This window comes from Balaenoptera acutorostrata, chromosome 1, assembly GCF_949987535.1.
Source record: "Balaenoptera acutorostrata chromosome 1, mBalAcu1.1, whole genome shotgun sequence".
Classification (NCBI taxonomy): Eukaryota; Metazoa; Chordata; class Mammalia; order Artiodactyla; family Balaenopteridae; genus Balaenoptera; species Balaenoptera acutorostrata.
Genome location: NC_080064.1, coordinates 152,446,554 through 152,467,555, shown reverse-complemented (window position 1 = coordinate 152,467,555; position 21,002 = coordinate 152,446,554). Strand labels below are relative to the sequence as shown.

The 21,002-nt window shown below is 38.8% G+C and overlaps 1 protein-coding gene across 2 annotated transcripts in view; it reads right to left on the bottom strand.

Annotated features, from left to right (window-relative positions):
* The window catches only part of INTS7 (integrator complex subunit 7), a 90,606-nt gene that overhangs the window by 34,703 nt on the left and 34,901 nt on the right, over positions 1 to 21,002 (bottom strand). For both annotated transcript variants that reach the window (XM_057526109.1, XM_057526120.1), the window contains 6 exons: positions 16,059 to 16,176; positions 13,410 to 13,544; positions 9,229 to 9,326; positions 6,333 to 6,572; positions 4,323 to 4,460; positions 3,009 to 3,215 (listed from right to left, as the gene is read on the bottom strand). In XM_057526109.1, coding sequence (XP_057382092.1) covers positions 3,009 to 3,215; positions 4,323 to 4,460; positions 6,333 to 6,572; positions 9,229 to 9,326; positions 13,410 to 13,544; positions 16,059 to 16,176 — 936 coding nt within the window. The remainder of the gene's footprint in view (positions 1 to 3,008; positions 3,216 to 4,322; positions 4,461 to 6,332; positions 6,573 to 9,228; positions 9,327 to 13,409; positions 13,545 to 16,058; positions 16,177 to 21,002) is intronic.

Genomic DNA, 21,002 nt, shown 5'->3' with positions numbered 1-21,002 from the left:
GTTAAAGAAAAGCATGTTAAAATTGTAAAGAAAGGCAAGGGAATGGTACATACAAGGTTCAGGATGGGGACTTCCCTGGTGGCGCAGTGGTTAGTGGTTAAGAGTCCGCCTGCCAATGCAGGGGACACGGGTTCAAGCCCTGGTCTGGGAAGATTCCCCATGCTGCAGAGCAACTAAGCCCGTGCGCCACAACTACTGAGCCCGCGTGCCACAACTACTGAGCCCGTGCGCCTAGAGCCCGTGCTCCACAACAAGAGAAGCCACGGCAATGAGAAGGCTGCATGCTGCAATGGAGACCAACAAAGCCAAAAATAAATAAATAAACAAACAAACAAACTTATAAAAAAAACAGATTCAGGATGGTGGTTACCTTTGTGAGGTAGGAAATGGTATACAAACATGGAGGGGCACACATGAATTTTAAAGGAAATGGTAATGTCCCATTTCCTAAACTGAGTGGTAGGTATACTTGGATATTTGATATTTTTATATACTCCACATAACATATATGTAGATATCATACCTAGTCAATATTTAATAAAATAAAAAATAAATTTAAAACCCACCATTGCAGGCAGATTGCTAAAATCGTTCCTCTAACTCATGCCTCCACTCCCACCCCCGCCCCAGTCTCCACACCTTATATAATCTCCCTTAAAGTGTGGGTAGAACCTGTAACTTGTTTCTATCTAATGGAATATGACAAAGGTAATAGATTTTGAGGACGTAATTTAGGTCCCTAATGAGCTGACTTTATAGTCATCAAAAGGGAGATTATTCTGGGTAGATCTCTCCTCATCAGGTGAGTCCATTAAAAGAGGGTCTTGAAGGTAAGAGATTCTCCTGTGCGCCCTGAAGCTTCCACAAATCTTACAGCTGTGAGGAAATAAATCCTGCCAAAAACTATGCGAATTTAGAAGAGGACCCTGAGCCCAGGCCTCAGACAAGACTGGCCCTGGCTGACACCTTGATTGCAACTTTGTGACAACATGAGCAGAGGACCCAGTTAAGTCATGCCTGGACTTCTGACTCACAGAAACCGTAAAATAATAAATGGGTGTTGTTTTAAGCCACTAAATTTGTGGTAATTTGTTACACAGCATGGAAAACTAATACAAACACTTTTTACAATTTTTATTTCTAAGAAGCAAGATAACTCTCATTAAACACTCCATTGGGAAATTAGGCACCCAACGTTGCCATAGCGCCCCACAAGCACAGAATTTTTAACTTCTCTTTAGTTTGGTTGAAGAAGGCAAAAAGTATAATCCTCATAGCTGACAACCTCAAATTAGAACATTCATGTGCCAGAGAGTAAAAGGGCAATTCATGCTCAAATCATCTTCGTTCAAAAGACAGAAAGCTACCGTCAAATCCATACTTGTCAAATGAACAGATTTTCTAAAAACCTTAAAACAAAACAAAACCCTGAGAGTATAGTACAATCAGAAATGTGAGAAGTTCCAAATGATTGTATGGATCATACTGCCTTCCCCTTCAGACTATTCTCAAGTGGAGAATCATTTCCTGATTTCTTTTTATCCTCAAAGCAGTGTCTGGCACATAGCAAGTGCTTACAGTCTGTTGAATAAAGGAACTCCATTTCAAAAGATGATTTGAGGCTCAATAACCTGCCCTTGCCTGTGTTAATGGCAGAACGGAGACAAAGACAAGGGCCTTCTGTCAACTGGGTACTTTCTTCCTACATCAGAATTCAGTCCTTAATTACTGCCAAGCCTCATTAAACACACATACCACACAAATCATTAAAAGACTATTAAATATTCAATGGGATTTTTCATAATATTAATTCTATCTGCCTCACTGTTTTGTGAGCCTGTTTCACATTTCTTACCATTTACTGTACTGCATGATCAACAATTTTCTGTTCCACATCAACTAGAAAATGAAATTACCCGACTGATTGGAGGCAATAACTGTACTTTTTCATTTTCTGAGGTATTTATTAGCCTAATATAGGCAACAACAATCTTTTCCTAGGATAATCAAGAGGAGAGAATCATAGCAGTCAATGCTACCCCTTAAAATGGAGGGCAGCCATTCCTATATTCCTGTTTTAAAACAGCAGTTAATCAATAAATCATTCTTCAGAAGATATGTACCCACAGTAATCTGAATAGTCTGTCTCTTTTGTGACATCTGTTTATTCTTTGTTCTACTTTGAAACATTTCTCTTTGCATGGCCCACCATTAAAAATATTTTAGATTATGTGATAAATATAAAACAGGTAGCAAAAGTTTTATGGCCCCATCTAAATATATACAATTTTTAAAGTCATGTGACAATACTTTAAACATGTTTAATGCTGATTACATAAACTCTTTACTCTTAAGGGGAAAAAGTCCTTGCATTAATACAGAAAATGCACATTTTAGGGAACAGGTTCTTACTTAGGAATATAACTAGTTTCAAGGAAATGTTAAGGATCTGCTCTCTCTGCCACACCCTTTCTTTCTTGGCAAAAAAAAAAAAAAAAAATGGAAATAGTAGCTGGCTGACTGTTAATTTGGAATAGGAGGATATCACAGTGGGATAAAAGGTGAGACACTAGCATCTCTAATAATTTCTTCTTTATTTACAAAGCAAGAAACTCTAGTTTCTTAGTGAGTAGTTGCCAGTTATGAGATGGGGTGGAGGGTTTATGTTTGACGGTAGCAGTGACCCAGGCTGGGGTCTTACTAACAGGAGTCTGGAAAGGGAGGATCCTATTTCCACTTTATCCTTCCTGCATGGATTCAGCAATCCTCTTCACGTGTGTACCTGATACTTGATAAAAACAAAATGATAAATGTTCACCAATCTATGAATGTTAAAAAGTGGGGGAGGGGTTAATGATCTACTTCCATGTCCTATTTATTACTTTAATACTGCCAAATACATATATATCAGCAGATTTTTCAAGGTTAAAAGAGGATAAGCCCCAAAAGAAAAGGGAGACCATCATCACACAAGTCATCATCACCAAAGGAGAATTAAGAGGACTTACTGTTAAGGAAGCAATCCCTTTGTGGTAGAATTTTAAAGACTCAGCAATGCAAGAAAGTGCTGAACTATAATTCTCCTCTTGCAACCCAGTGAGACACTGCTCTGCATGTGAGAACTCCTTCAAACTATTCAGCCAGAAGTAGAAATGTTCTGAGGCAACCTGAGTCAGCAAACTCTGATAAAGCTCTCTGGCCATGTCATGATTACCCTAAGAAAAAAAAGCGGGGGAGGATAATGAGGTTCTTACACTTGAATTAGTTCATGTAGCAGCTAAAAGAGAAACCCAAACCTTGGATAAGTTTTAACAGTCACTCCTCACATTGTAACTCTGTGAGACTCGGTCTAAGTATTTCTTCAGAGAAAACATGCTGAGCTGCTTTTATGTAACATAATGACTGAAGTTCTCTACCAAAACAGTTCCAAAGAGAAAATGAATGGAAGTAACTATAACCCATGTCTAGAATTTTAGTTCAAAATATAGAAAGTATAAATACCTACTGTATGTCATTTTGTACGGGCTCTTTAGTGGGGTGGGGAGAACTCCAGTTAAGTTCCATCCAGCGATTACCAAGAGGAGCGCTGCACCCTCTGGAAATGACTGAGGGAAGGGTAGTTGTGGGAGGATGTGAATGCCCTTTAATGCCTGGGGGCGAGGGAGGCTCACTGTCCTGCAGTGCTTGGATGCTTGGCACAGTTGGGTATAATAAAGAAATATCCTGTCAGGAGTGCTTCTTCTCCCATTTGAGAAACACTGTAAAATGTGAACATGTGCTTCAATCACCTAGAATAATGCTTCTCAAATTTTGTTCTCTGGACTTATCCCCAAAGAATTTCTATACTATCCAAGCTCTATATTTCCTCTCAAACAAAATTAATAAAAATCGTTAGGCTTTCCATATGGTTGAGAGGGAACAGAATACTAAAACTTTCCCGTTTCCACATAAGAATGATAAAGTTGGAGAGGGAAAGGGAAGAACTAACTACACGGTGTACTGAAAGGGGAGAATATAAACGTGGGTGGGAGGGAGCTGTGCTTACGGGAGCACAGGACAAAATGAAAGCGCTGCTAACCACCTACAGCCAGAAAGAGCTCATATTTTCGGAATTCCCATGGAACTTCCCCATAACAACACATATACCATTCTCCGTGTATATGTTAAAAATTAGGTCCTTTCCTTCATCATCTTTTAATCCCATGACTAAAAAGTACTTCTACCTTCATCTTCAGTTTGGACTAGGAGTAACAATCACACAACCTAAGGTTCGTAATCTGCCATTTTCACCAACCCAGTTCACAGAGAAGGATAATACATACCATTCGGGATGCCTGTCTGGCAATTCGGTATACAGTCCATCCATTGGAGACGCTTTCAAGCTGCTGCTTAATTACTGCCTTTACTTCAGCAGACAGTGCTTTCTGACTGGCTACAAAAATCACAGTGGCCAAGCTCACCTAACATCGAGCAAGAAGTAAGAAAGTCAAGAAAATCATTAACTCTATGCAATGTCAAAGATAACTTTACCCAAAAGGGTGAAAAACTAATTAGAGCCTATCAAAAAAGAACAAAATTTGTCTTCCTTTGACATTTATAAAATTTCCACTTTATTCCTTTGCTCAGAGCATTGTAACAGCAAATAATTAGAAACAATGCCCATAAATATAGATAACTATGATATAATCACACAATGAAATACTATAGAGCAGTGAAGTGGATAAACTAGAAATACACTTATCAGTATAGACGATTCACACAAAACAGGCAAAAATAGGCAAAATGCAAAAGATTATATGCAGTATGAGAACACAAAGTTAAAAATATGCCAGAAATATTGCATATCACTTAGGATATATACTAAGGTAGTAAATATATAACAACATGCATGTGAATGACAAACACCAAATTCGGGAGATTGGTTACCTATCCTGATAGGAAGGAAGATGACACTAACAGAGAGGTACACAGCAGGGTACAAGTCAAGGGTACTAGTAACACTTTTTTCTTAACCTAGGTGATGGAAGCAAAAGCTTTCATCATGGGCTTCCCTGGTGGCGCAGTGGTTGAGAATCTGCCTGCCAATGCAGGGGACATGTGTTCGAGCCCTGGTCTGGGAAGATCCCACATGCCGCGGAGCAACTAGGCCCGTGAGCCACAACTACTGAGCCGGCGCGACTGGAGCCTGTGCTCCGCAACCAGAGAGGCCGCGATAGTGAGAGGCCCGCGCACCGCGATGAAGAGTGGCCCCCGCTTGCCGCAACTAGAGAAAGCCCTCGCACAGAAACGAAGACCCAACACAGGTAAAAAATAAATAAATAAATAAATAATAAAAGCTTTCATCATATTATTCCTTATGTGTTTTTGAATATTATGTTTCATAATTTAAAGTTGCTTTAAAATAGTACTAAGAAAAAAGCAATAAAAAACATTAATTGAAAATGCTGCTTCAATGGAAAATAAACTTGGCTAACTGCTTCTCAGTATTCCAAAGCTGATACATACAAGGATCTATACATACTGTGGTAACTGCCTGATTCCCACGAGCACTGACTGCCACTTAGTCATCTGGGTGACCTTTCCTGACAGCAAATGATGAAGTGGGGGCAATCTTTTACACAATGCCCCCTGCAGGATCAAACATAAAATGGGCTTGAGTAAGTAATTTCACTAAGTTTTTTCCCAAGCCATAAAGTCAGATGACCACAAACAATATGGAGTGGTTACTTTAAAGCGTACATATAATTTATGCATATTTGGAACGTAGTCTACTCTCAGCCCTGGAGAACTTTCAACTAAACATTATTATACAGCTTGCACACCTTCTGGTTTTTTCTAAGCATGTACCTTTCCCAACCCCAGGACTGTACTGAAACCTAAACTGGATCCTAAACAGCTCAAGAGGTCCTGGATTGGCAAAGAGGAATTGGGTTAACTTATGGTCATTGATATCACTAGGTCTTTAACTTACATTTTTGGAAGTACAATGCACGGTTTGGTTCACCATTTATTTGCTTTGTATAAAAAAGAAAAAAAAAAAAACCTTCATTTTCCTTTTGTCCTTTGTAATAAAACAAAAATATCAGATTGAAGGCTTTGGCTACACTAAGCTGATTTGACGGGGCTTAGGAAGAAAGCAGTTTTACATGTGAACTAAACAGGGCTTTCTATACCAAAAGCGGAAATGGTAAAAAGCTCCAGGTCCCAACCCTATTTTGACTTCAGCATGCTCTTGGTCTTAGCTGATTACTTTAACCTGGGGAACTCGGAAAGTAATTCCCACCGGACCAGATCCTATCCGTCCGCAGCAGGTCCAAAAAGTGGCTCCTTACCAGAAGTTCTTGTTGCTTGTCTGTGGCTGATCGTCCGATCACCTTGTAGAGCTCCATGAGGTCACCGAGCATTCCGTCGCCCAGCACGGGCAGCTGCATGGCGATGGCGGCCAGGCAGTGGCACATCAGGATCCGGGAAGCGTCCTGAGCACTGCGCAACTGAGTCAACAAGGTCTCCACGACAGACTGGCTGAGATGGGGCCTACCCTTGGCCAACTTCACCATACAATTCAGAGCGATCTGCGTATTGAATAGAAAATGGACCAGTTACATTCGGAAGGTGTGAAGTGAAGCTTTAAACTCTACGAGTTACTAGGAAAAATCAAGGAAAAGGGTTTTTTGTAGGCATGACATTCTTCTTCATAAGAAACACATGACACTGAATCCCATATGAAGACCTGCAAGTGTGCCACGTTTAAAACTAAAATAATAAGACAGGATGGTACGTTAAACACTCATTTTAATCTAAGACTGTTCAGTCTGAGACTTGAGATGAACATCATAAGGAATAATGCTGAAAAGGCCAAATAAATGCCAAACTGACTGTCACATTACTGCACTTTCATTACTTTTCAAGAACTGCTTCTAAAGTGTGGTGTGTAAACTTACCCATAACGGCATCTCCTAGGATGCTAATTAAAATATAGATTCTTGGGCCCTATCCATCCCAAACTTAATGAATTAACCTTTTTTTTTTTTTTTCTGGTGTTTGGGTTACTGAAAGTTTGCAGTTTAAAAAAGGTGCCCTAGGTGACTTCAGCACACTGAAGTGGGGAGGAGGCTTCTAATTTTCTCTTATTTCTCAACAGAAATCTAAATATCAGTTGGTCTCAGAGCTTCTATTCAGGCCAGTTAATCACAGCCCTAATATCCCAGCCATCAAAACTAGAAACCCAGAAGTCCTCTAACTAACATAGCCAACAGGTTGCTAAACCTAGTCATTTCTACTTTTGTCAAGTCTCTAATATCCATCTATTTAGCTCCCTTTCATTCTTTCTACTACAACATAAATGTCTCCCTAATTCCAATCTCTTGAAAAGATGGGCCCATTAATCCATCCTTCATGCTACAACCATGTACCTTTCAGTGTGTTAGGAAGAATGATCATGTCTTTAGGGTCTGACAGACCCAGAGTTTAAGGTCAGCTTGCCCTTGACTGACTAAGTGTCTGTGAACAAGTTATTTTATCTCTCTGAGACTTAATTTCCTCATGACTACAAGAGGAATACAAATTTCACTAGTTAAGGTTATTGTAAACAGTGAAAGATGTATATACAAGCCTTCAACAAAGTTTGGTACATAATAGACATATTTAAATAACAATAATAGCTATAACAAAAGTTAGAGCATGGTCACTACTTCAAAATTTTAAGATCTCATTACCTACAGAATCAAGCAAAAGTTCCTCAGCCTGACATTTGATATCCCCCATGATCGAGCTACAAACTACTTTCTAATCTCCCTTTACATCAACCAGCCACAGTGGGTTACTTATCATTCTTCCAACACAACAGGTACATTTCTGCTTTCCCGTCTTTCATAACAGTGGTCCCTCAGGTTCAAATGATCCTTCCTCAATACTGAAATTCTACCCCATCTTTCAAGGCTTAATTCATATGACATCTACTTGTTCAAGTCTTCCCTAATAGCCTTAGTTGAAATTAATCACCCCCACTCTGTCCTCTCAATTAGAATTGCACTTTTGTTTATACTACCAGAGAACTTGCGACATTCTGCTTGGTATTACAACCGCTTATATAAATATCAGTATCCTCTTATGGAGAGCTACTCTAACAAAGGGACTTTTCTTGACCACCCATGTACGTCCCACTGTGCTGAGTCCAGTGTTTTATTGACACCTACGATTGGTGGCAAAGGTTTTGGTTTGCTTTCTTTCTTTTTAAACTTTTTAAGTAAATGTATTGCGGTTCCAAAGGGATTCTGTGGACTTGCCAATCACATGTTGCCTACTTCCTTCACCACCCCTTGATTATCAGCTTTTATTTAATGGTACTAGTATCTTTACTGTACATCATCATGACCACAACATACCTTTTCTTAACATGCTAAAATAAGTCATGACTTCCCTCAAGCCATACCTTAGACAAGCTATAGTTCTTACATTCTCCAATGTCTACTTAATAGCCTTTTACTTCTACTAATTCTACTTTTCTTAATTATTTTGTACCATCAAAAATTATATTTTATGTTTCAATCCAATACCAGTCTCATTAAAAAAATTTTTAACTATCTCTAAAATGATTCTATAATTAAGTGAAAGTGAAAAGCCCTTAAAACTAGGGCTTCTATACTCTAGAAATTAATACACACTTACACATTTATGAGTTTGACTGCAGTAATTTCATCAGTTCTTTGTGATCTTATCAGTGTTACCTTAGATTATAAACTTCCAAAAGTGCAGGAGCTCTGTCTATTTAACTTTACATTATCTAGGACCATCATATGTATCTATTACAACTTAATAAACACTTTCAACTGACGGCAAAATAGGCCGAAGCTCAAATTTTTACCTCGCTTATATTTTGGAATAACAACAGTCAAAATGCTAGTTTTGAAAGTGAAGATCAAGGGCAAATATTTGTTTAAGCCAGGAGTTGACAAACTCTTGCACTTGGGCCAAATCCTGCCTGTTTTTGTAAATAAAATTTTACTGGAACACAGCCACACCATCACCCTTCCTTTTTTTTTTTAAAAAAAAAAACACATTGTCCATGGCTACTTTTTTTCTACAATAGTAGAACTGAGCAGTTGTGACAAAAAGTGCATTGCCTGCAAAACTTAAAATATTTACTATCTGAACCTTTACAAAGAGATTGCCGATCCACACTTTAGGCAATGAAGACAGGCATTATATTAAAATAACTGATGTTTTCACCTTTAAAGTGGCTTGAGCACCTGGGCTATCATCTTCACTACAAAGTACCAGAAGGGATTCCAGGCCAAAGACAGCATCTTGTTCCAGTGCCAAAAGGTCTACAGGAAAAACACTAATTTGTTTTAGCGATCAAGTAGAGAAGATTAAATGCACACACACACACACACACACACACACACACACACACTTAGAAGAAGAAAACGTTGAGTCTAAAATATAGGAAATACTTCAATGCATAAAGCTAACCTTCCTTAAAAAGTACATGTGGCATTACTTCTAAAATGCAAAGGCTATCTTTAGACTTGTATATTTCCACTACTTTATTGAAGATTATAAAAAATATACATTATATCAAGCCGAAAAGCTTCTGCACAGCGAAGAAAACCATTAACAAAATGAAAAGGCAAGCTGCTGAATGGGAGAAAATATTTGCAAATCATATATCTGATAAGGGGTTGTTAATATTTAAAATATATTAAGAATTCATACAACTCAACAGCAAAAAAACTCAATCTGATTAAAAAATGGGCAGAGAATCTGAATAGACTTCTTTCCAAAGACGACATACAGATAGGCAACAGGTACAGGAAAAGATGCTCAACATCACTAATTATTAGGGAAATGCAAATCAAAATCACAATGAAGGATCACCTCACACCTTTTAGAATGGTTATTATAAAAAAGATAGGAAATAAAAAGTGTTGGCAAGGATGTAAACAAAAGGAAACCCTTGTGCACTGTTGGTGGGAATATAAATTGGTGCAGCCGCAACGGAAAACAGTATGAAGGTTCCTCAAAAAATTAAAAATAGAACTATTATATGATCCAGCAATTCCACTTTTGAGTATGCATCTGAAGACAAAAACATTAACTCAAAAAGATATGTGTACTCCCATGTTTATTGCAGCATTATTTACACTAGCCAAGATACAGAAACCACCTAAATGTCCACTGATGTATGAATAAAGAAAATGTGGTATGTATGTGTGTATGTATATATGTATATATATATATATATATATATATATATATACACACACACACACACACACACACACACACACACACACGATGGAATATTATTTAGCTATTTTTTATAAAAGAAGGAAATCCTGTCATTTGTGACAATGGATGGACCTTGAGGGCATTATGCTAAGTGAAATAAGTTAGACACAGAAAAACAAATACTGTATGATCTCACTTAAATGTGGAATCTAGAACATACAAACAAACACCAAGCTCATAGATACAGAGAACAGACTGGTTGTTGCCAGAGGTGGGGGGGAGGAAGCTGGGAGGGGGGCAAAATGGATGAAGGGGTTGGAAAGGTGCAGACTTCCAGTTATAAAATGAGTAAGTTATGGGAATCTAATGTAAAGCATGGTGACTATAGTCAGTAATACTGTACTGCATATTTGAAAGTTGTCAGGAGAGTAGATCCTAAAAGTTCTCATCACAAGAAAAAAAAACTTTACAATGACAATGTATGGTGACGAATGTTAACTAGATTTATTGTGGTGATCATTTCACAATACATACAAATATTGAATCATTATGCTGTACACCTGAAACTAAAAATACACACACATACATTAAACCAAGATCTAAAGCCACAAAGGTATAAATAAAGCCTAACTGAAACAGTGTCACCAGCTTAGCTAAGGAAAAAACTAGCAAACCATGTAGCATGTGTCAATCTTCCAAACAAGACATAAATTATGCAGGTCCATTTTCACCTAAGATGCAACTTTCTCACGAAAGTGGAACTACTTTTAGGAAATAATCAAGACCCCACTTAATCTTATAAATGTTTTAAGTCAGATCATAAAGAAATGAACCCTTTAGATGTCTCATGTAATAGCAGTACTATACCATCTTTTCACTACCTTTGGGCTAAAATTTCTCTAAAGTTTCTAGAAAGTTCTGAATAAATTACTTAACCACATTTAGGTTAATGTATGTCAGCTTTGGGACGTCCCTGGTGATGCAGTGGTTAAGAATCTGCCTGCTGGGCTTCCCTGGTGGCGCAGTGGTTGAGAATCTGCCTGCCAATGCAGGGGATACGGGTTCGAGCCCTGGTCTGGGAAGATCCCACATGCCGCGGAGTGACTAGGCCCGTGAGCCACAATTGCTGAGCCTGCGCGTCTGGAGCCTGTGCTCCGCAACAAGAGAGGCCTGCGCACCGCGATGAAGAATGGCCCCCACTTGCCGCAACTGGAGAAGCCCTTGCACAGAAACGAAGACCCAACACAGCAATCAATCAATCAATCAATCAATCAATAAAATTAAAAAAAAAAAAAAAAAAGAATCTGCCTGCCAATGCAGGGACACAGGTTTGAGCCCTGGTCTGAGAAGATCCCACATGCCACAGAGCAACTAAGCCTGTGCGCCACAACTACTGAGCCTGTGCTCAGAGCCCATGAGCCACAACTACTGAGCTTGCATGCCACAACTACTGAAGACTGCACGCCTAGAGCCCGTGCTCCACAACAAGAGAAGCCACTGCAATGAGAAGCCCGAGCACCACAACGACGAGTAGCCCCTGCTCGCTGCAACTACAGAAAGCTTGCGCACAGCAATGAAGACCCAACGCAGCCAAAAATAAATGAATGAATGAATAAGTAAATAAACGAATATGTCAGCTTTGAGGACATAGAGCAATTTGCTGTGTTAAATGGTAGAAAATACTTATTACTATGGAAAAATAAAACAAGATTAGTTATTCAAATCAGAATCAACATACAACTTAAAGAAATGTCTCCTGAGTTAGTGCAGGGGCTTGGCAAACAATGTCTAGTGAAGGTCAGGTTGCTAGGAAAACAAAGGCACTAGTAACAAGCAGTGCTGAAGCCTAGTGGGGATAAGAGGGACTGCTGATCCTTAACAAAGATCAAAATAAGCACTGAAACAGATGAAACATCCAAAATGCACCTCCTGTTTTTGAACACCAGCATGAACTTCTTTAAGTGTTTAGGTCAAAAGACGTTAGGAATACAATAAAATATATGCATCATTTTCTATGCATGTCCTTCTTTTTTTTTTTTTTTTTTTTTAATGAGGATCTTGAATCAGATGCGTATGTATGTTTGATTGATTGATTGATTTTGGCTGTGTTGGGTCTTCGTTTCTGTGCGAGGGCTTTCTCCAGTTGTGGCAAGCGGGGGCCACTCTTCATCGCGATGCGCGGGCCTCTCTCGTTGCGGAGCACAGGCTCCAGACGCGCAGGCTCAGCAGTTGTGGCTCACGGGCCCAGCCGCTCTGCGGCATGTGGGATCTTCCCAGGCCAGGGCTCGAACCCGTGTCCCCTGCATTAGCAGGCAGATTCTCAACCACTGCGCCACCAGGGAAGCCCTGCATGTCCTTCTTGATTGTGCAAATCATTTAATGCTATAGATACCTAGAGATAAACTCCATGAAAATTTAATTTGCATTGCTCTGTTAATTCATTTGCCCCTAGGTGAAACTGTTTGTTATTTAAGCCACTCGATAACTTCATATTTTTTTTTCCCTAAATTTTCTAGGTTTTTTTTTTTACAGGTGAACAAACTGATACCACTGGATAGTTATAAGCAAAGGTAAGCAATGGGAGGAAATGGGCAATGCTCCATAAAACCTTTCAATTCTCCAATCCCAATCCTAAAGTCCTCATTTTTTTAAAAAATAAATTTATTTATTTTATTTATTTATTTTTGGCTGTGTTGGGTCTTCGTTGTTGTGCATGGGCTCTCTAATTGCAGTGAGCGGGGGCTACTCTTCGTTGCGGTGCGCAGGCTTCTCACTGAGGTGGCTTCTCTTGTTGTGGAGCACGGGCTCTAGACAAGTGGGCTCAGTAGTTGTGGCTTGCGGGCTCTAGAGCACAGGCTCAGTAGTTGTGGCGCACGGCTTAGTTGCTCCGCGTCATGTGGGATCTTCCCGGACCAGGGCTCGAACCCGTGTCCCCTGCACTGGCAGGCGGATTCTCAACCACTGTGCCACTAGGGAAGCCCCACTCTATTTTTTTCCCCCAAAGGATTAAGCAGTCTTCAGAAAATCTGCCCTAAGAACATTCAGGAGGAGGCAACCAATAGATAAAAGCACACAGGCTAAAAATAATAAGGGATTAAAAAACCAAATACACACAGGATTCTGGTCAAACTCCAATCTAAAAGTTTATACATAGTATCAGTCTTGATCAAACTTACCTTTTTCTTGACAAGAGACAGTAATATTAGTTAGGACTCTCACTCCATGAGCTGCAATGCCCCTATTATTATGGTAACAGCACTCTTGGGCTAATTTGACTAAATCAGATGATCTAGGGGAAGAACCCACATTTCCTAAACAAGAAGAGAAAAGTAGTACAGATTTAATTCATTTATATAGTTCAAAAGCAGTTCATTTTAAGCAGTTCATTTTTATCATTTTCAAGAGAAGATCTCTAACAATAAATTTCAACAAAATTTTCTACCTCTACCCCATGATCAATATACATCACCATTTCTTTTTCTCCTGTCAAGGTACCTAGAATAAGTATATGCTAATAGTTTTGTAATGATTAAAATCTAAAATCAATATACTTTCCCACAAAAATATTAATAAAAACTGACTAAAGAATACAGCAAAAGCCAAAACAACTATAGATTGTATCTTGGGCATTCAAATAGTCTCTCATTAAAATGGAGTCATTACAAGGCTTCTTGTCAAATAAAACCTTACATTCAAGAGAGGAGAGAAACAAAAGTTTTAAGTTTGCTGTTCCCACTTCAATTGCTGGCACATAGTTACACTGCAAAAGGTTTATATAGGAATTTATTATTTTAGAGCTAGAAAGGACCTGGGGATCATCTGATTCAACAACCTACTTTTACAGAAGAAATTGAAGCCTAAAGATTTTAAGCATCTTGCCATGGAGGTCATAAAACCTGTTAGTTATGCACTGGCCTTGTGCTTTATATATTAAGTTCTATCCTATAGTTGCAGTAACTTTTAAAAGTCACACCTGAAATTCTGTAACATAAGGTTTATGTTGTGCATGTTTTTATTTATAGTAGAGAAGCTCTCAGTTATAAGTGAGTGAGCTTCAGGAAGAATCAGGAGATTATAGCTCATTCAACTTCTCAGCGGGGTCTCTCATTCCTGTCTTCCTTTCCCCTGCTTATTTTTCCATGATTCCTATCAACTGCAATCTTTTACACCAACGGCGATCATATTTTTTGAGGTTTGAAAAGGACACTATTATAAATAACAATAGGTATAAACCAAGACTATCTCAGGCAGTGTGGGACATATGGTCACCTTACTGATTTCCAGCTTGACATAAAAGTACTAGCTTAGGTAAAACCTCAGTGCTTTTTAAATAGGCAAAACATTTGAAAGATGAACCTATGAGTTCTCTTTACAAAACCATGGAAATTGTAATTTCCTCCATTCTTTTTCTTGCCCATGTGATATGGACAATGCAGACTCATCTATAAATTTACAAACATGTTTTGGAACTTACTTTTTTCCTTTTTTTTTTCTCATCAAGATATTAAAGAAAACTTGGGGAAAAAACCCAGAAAAACCCAAAGAAAAAAACAAAAATCATCCCCAAACCCACAAACCAGCATGACCTTATTATTAACTTTCGGGAATACTTTAAAAAATCTTTTTCCCCCATGCACACCAATACAATTTAAAAATTCATATATAATCAGGATAAGTAGATACTTCCAATTTCTACCTTTAAAATATAATATTTGTGAGCATTTTTCTATGTCAATTGTTTTAGGAATAAAATTATTATTTTCAATTTTTTTTACTTAGAAACAATTTACTAAGATAAATTCACAGGGTTCAAAAGGTTCAACCAATAGCAGAAAAAGGTAGAAAGTTAGTACGAGAAAAGTCTTCCTCATCCACCTAATGTCATGTTTCTTGTGCACCATTCCAAAGAGTATAAAACAACAAAAAACTTTAGCCTTAAGTCTGTTATGTAAGCAAGCTCCTCACAGGGCATTAACAAAGGCATTTTGGAGTTAAATCATCTTAAACAGGCAACTAGGAAAGCATTATTGAACTGGGGTAAAGTTTTATTTTAATCATTTTCCAGAAGGATAACATACGCCTAAAAGGAAGCATATGACATTTGCTTTTAAAATTCACCACCGCTTGGCCTTTGAAATACACTTAAATTCAAAGGGCATTTTTTTTTTTTTTTTTTTTTTTAGTTTTACTTGATTTTATTTATTTATTTATTTATTTTTGGCTGTGTTGGGTCTTCGGTTCGTGCGAGGGCTTTCTCCAGTTGCGGCAAGCGGGGGCCACTCTTCATCGCGGTGCGGGGACCGCTCTTCATCGCGGTGCACGGGCCTTTCTCTATCGCGGCCCCTCCCGTCGCGGGGCACAGGCTCCAGACGCGCAGGCTCAGCAATTGTGGCTCACGGGCCCAGCCGCTCCGCGGCACGTGGGATCCTCCCAGACCAGGGCTCGAACCCGTGTCCCCTGCATTAGCAGGCAGACTCTCAACCACTGCGCCACCAGGGAAGCCCCAAAGGGCATTTTAAGTCAGAGACATACAAAAGCAAACCAGCTATTTTAAGCACCCTCAAAAATATTGTTTCATCCACATATAATGCAAAAAAGGGCAAATCGAGAAAAACTATAGCCTTGAGTTAAGATCAAAGATGCAAGATTTTATTATCTTAGGAATTAGTTAAGAAATCATTTTCAAAGAAATTCCTAACATATAACCATATGAAATTGAAACCTTTCCTGATTTGAAGCTTTACAGAGGAAACGACTTGAAATATCAACATGAATAAAGGATTAGCATGTTATCCATATATTATCTCCTTTCTTCTCTTCTTTACCTGAAGCTATGCTGAAGTAATGTTTGACGGCGATGGTCCCTGACAGCGTGGAAAGAACAGACAACATCCCAAGTTTCAAGCTGTCATAAGGAGTCTGGAGGGCACATTCACAGAGTGCCTGAAATGCAGAAGAGAAAGGAATACAGAAGTTAAAACATCAGTATACCTTAAAATTGTCTACTCGTTTTAAATTTTCTAGCTTTTAGAAAAATTATATCTTTTTCTCCATGATAAAAAACTTCAAATTGCCACAGCCAAGAGGAACCTAAGGAGACACATTAGCTAAATATAATGTTGTATCCTACATGGGATCTGGAACAAAAAAAAGACACTGGGTAAAAACTAAAGAAATCAGAACAGAGTATGAGTTTTGGTTAATAACAATAATGTACCAATATTGGTTCACTGAGTGTAACAAATATACCATACTCATGTAAAATATCAATAATTGGGGAAACTGGATGTGGGTATGTGGGAGTCCTCTGTACTATAGTCTCCATTTTTCTGTAGATCTATACCTGTTCTAAAAAATAATATTTAAAAAAAGTCATAATGAATGACTTTTTATTAAGATCACTATGAATTATGTACTATTTAGTCCTCACAAGCAGAACCTCCAATATATTTTGCTTACCTGACAGATATTAGTTCATATGTATATATGTGTGTGTATATATATATATATATATATATATATACATATATATATATTTTTTTTAAATAGTAGAGAGTGTAGCATTCTATCTAGCTAATAAGTGAGTGAGCTATCTATCTATCCTCGTCCATTTCAGGTCGTTTACTCTACTCTTGACTAAGGTGATCTGAAGTATTACCAAAATCAAGATGCTAGTTTTTCTTTCACTGCAGTTAACCTTGAATATGTGCTCCTAGTACAGTGAGTCTTGGCTCATCCTGTATAGTTACTCTTAGGACTCTATAACATTATTGCATGTAATGTAAATGGTCAAATAACTGTCCTGTTAAATTAAACCAACTCCCATTCTCTCACAAAGACAAAGTTTCAGAAAATGAGCAAAATTGAAAGACTAGGGAAACAATTAAAAATAAAATTTCAGGGACTTCCCTGGCGGTCCAGTGGTTAAGATTCTGCGCTTCCACTGCAGGGGGCGTGGGACTGATCCCTGGTTGGGGAACTAAGATCCGCAGGCCGCACGGCGTGGCCAAAAAAATAAGAAATTAAAAGAAAAAAGAAAGAAAACATTCTTCAATAAAATAAAATAAAATTTCAGAAAGGGTTAAACAATAAATTTAATATGACCCTGATAAAAATATCAACAGAATCTTGGGGGGAGGGGAGAACTTAGATAACCTGTTTACAAATCAGAAAATATGCAGAAAATTCTGACAAAGTATAATGACAAACAAAACAAGCCTTACCAAATATTAAAATGTAATCTATAGGAATAAAATAAGTTTTTCCTACTTGTGGACAGAAATCAAAAGAGAACTGGTCCCAGAAATAGGTTCAAATACACACAGAATTTAATATATGATAATGGCATTTCAAATCAGAGACTATTCAATACACAGTTCAAGGGCAACTGGCCCAGTCATCTGGACAAAATAAAACTTGATTCTTGCTTCCTTTTTATGGCAAATAAAAAACAAAACTGTAGAAAGTACTAAGATTTAACATGGGAAAAGAAAAAGTAAAAAGATAAGTGCCAAAATTGGGGAAAAAAATTTGTATCTTGTAAGATCAACAAAGGCCCAATAATCTTTATAAAAAGTTCTTAGTAATAAATAGGCAAGCAGCCCAAAAGAAAAATCAGTAGTTCACAGAATTTATATAAATGTTTTTAAAATATAAGATGTTAAACCACACTCATAATTTGAAAAATTTAAATTAAAATGAGTTGCTTTCACCAATCTGATTGGCCAAGATTAAAGTTTAGTAATACATAACACTGAAAACAGCGTGGGGGAAATAGGCACTTACACACTGCTGATAGAAAGGTAAAAGGGTGTAAATTTCATTGACGGATAATTGGCAATAAATATAAAAATATTTTTTATATATATATATGTATCACTGAGCCCCCAAATTCCTCTTTTAGAAATTTATGTTCACAAAGGCAACTTTTTTTAACAAACTCATCAATGGAGCAATGTAAACGGCAACAGCAAAAATACTGGAAACAACTCTAGCGTCCATCAGTGGGGGACTGGGAATAAAGAGAGAATACCACACAGCTGGTACTGGTAAAAGAATGCAGTGGATTTATGTGCTAATATGAGATGTTCCCCAAGATGCATTCTTTTTTTTTTTTTTTTTCTAATTTATTGTATTTTTGGCTGCATTGGGTCTTCATTGCTGTGTGCAGGCTCTTCTCTAGTTGCGGTGAGCGGGGGCCACTCTTCATTGCAGTGCGTGGGCTTCTCATTGTGGCAGCTTCTCTTGTTGTGGAGCATGGGCTCTAGGCACACGAGCCTCAGCAGCTGTGGCACTCGGGTTCAGTAGTTGTGGCTCACGGGCTCTAGAGCGCAGGCTCAGCAGTTGTGGCGCACGGGCCTAGCTGCTCTGCGGCATGTGGGATCCTCCGGGACCAGGGCTCGAACCCGTGTCCCCTGCAATGGCAGGTGGGTTCTTAACCACTGCGCCACCAGAGAAGCCCCCCCTAAGATGCATTCCTAAGTGACAGAAAGTTCTTAACATGCATAGAGTATATTTGCATTTGTACAGAAAAAAGATGGGACATACACATGCTTGCGTGTGGATGAAAAAATTCAGGAAGGATACCTAAGAAACTAGTAACAGTGATCACCTCTACAGAGGAGACCTGAGGGAAGAGATAGAAGACACTTATATTTTGCTCACTGCACACCTATGAACTGTTTAATTTTATCACGTGCATGTATACTTTTTCAATTGAAAGAAAAACTTAGTTAATAACAAAAATAGCAGCAGCAGCAGCAAACATTATTGTGGAAGGCATGGAAATGGACTTGAAACACAAAGTAGGTTTTTGGTAATGGAAGGGAAGACAGTCTATGTGATACAAACAAGAACTGGGGCAACAAGGCCAGAATATGAAGTGTTTATTTGCGGTAAGAGGAGATATATCCAAAAGGGATGAAGGCTAACAGAGAGAAATATTGAGTAGGGAAGATTAGGCCAGATTATAGAGGGCCTTGAATATTAGGCAGAGTAATTTAAACAGGATGAGAAAGGAAAAAGGAAGCCACTGGAGAGGAATAACGTCATCTAAAGTGTTGGGAAGATTATTCTGGCAATGGTAAACACAACAAGTTAACAAAGAAAGTTGAGAGGTAAAGAGCCATCCTGTAGCTTATGGCAGTAATCCAGGCAGGCTGTGATTGGTGATGGCCTGAACTAGAACTCGGTGGCAGGAATGGAGAGTAGAGGATAAACATGAGAGACATTTTGAAGGAGATTGTATACGAGGGAATGAACAAGAAGGATTCAATTATTATTACAAAATTTCAAAACTGATGACCAGAGAATGTTGGTTCCATTTACAAAGACTGAGAATTTATGTGGATAAACTAATTTTTGAGTAAGAACAGAAAACAGGAAGAGATATGAAGTCCAAGAAGAAATATCCACCAGGCATTTGGAATCTGAGATGTAGCAGATTTTTTTTTTTTTAATGGGCATGAAGTTGAGTTTTTAAATTTTTATTTATTTATTTATTTATGGCTGTGTTGGGTCTTCGTTTCTGTGCGAGGGCTTTCTCTAGTTGCGGCAAGTGGGGGCCACTCTTCATCGCGTTGGGCGGGCCTCTCACTATCGTGGCCTCTCTTGTTGCGGAGCACAGGCTCCAGACGCGCAGGCTCAGTAATTGTGGCTCACGGACCTAGTTGCTCCGCGGCACGTGGGATCTTCCCAGACCAGGGCTCGAACCCGTGTCCCCTGAGTTGGCAGGCAGATTCTCAACCACTGCACCACCAGGGAAGCCCTGTAGCAGATTTTTAACTGGAAGACTCTCATTAGAATTCTGGCTTTGCCGCTCACCATCTCTGTGATCTGAGCCAATTACTGAAATCTTTGAGTCTCAACTTCTTTGTAAAATGGGGGTAAAGATTTATACAGAATTTATACATCTCTGGAAAAACATATAAAAAATTAGACACTGGTTGCCACTGGGCAAAGGAGCTGAGTGGATGGCAGAAGAGTGGGAAATATTTTACTGTATAGCCTTTTGTAGCATTTGAATTTTGACACATGAATATACTGGCAAAGAAAGGAAGTGAAATTTAAAATAAAATATAAGGCGGGCAGTGATATCTATTGTCTGTAAGATTAAACTGCTACTGAGAGTCAAAGCACTTCACAACCTCTGCAAGCTACTATGCTGGAGAGCAACTGAGCTCAGGTAAGAGGACTAGACTGTTAGAAGACGCATGTGCTTATATTAAGGGAAGCCCTCAGAGTGGCAGAGAAGAAATGGAAGAAAGGGCCTAGACTGAAGTCAACTCAAAGATTCAACTCCGAGGAAAAGGGGGAGTGAAGAATCCAGAGAAGGTGCAGTTCAGAGAGCGGGAAGAGTAAGTGAGGACAGTTAAGGACCAAAGAAGGGGGGTGCTGACAGTGTCCAATGTATCAAAAGGAAAGATGATAAAGGCAGAAAAAGGCTCTGGATTTAGCATTAAGAAGAACACTGGTGATCTTTTAAAGTAACTAAGCAAAGTAATAAGGAAACAGACCTATAAGCAAGTATGTTAAAGAACGAGTAGGGGATGAAGATATAAAAGCAGATATAGGGCTTCCTTGGTGGCGCAGTGGTTGAGAATCTGCCTGCCAATGCAGGGGACACGAGTTCGAGCCCTTGTCTGGGAAGATCCCACATGCCGCGGAGCAACTAGGCTCGTGAGCCACAACTACTGAGCCTGCGCGTCTGGAGCCTGTGCTCCGCAACAAGAGAGGCCATGATAGTGAGAGGCCCGCGCACCGCGATGAAG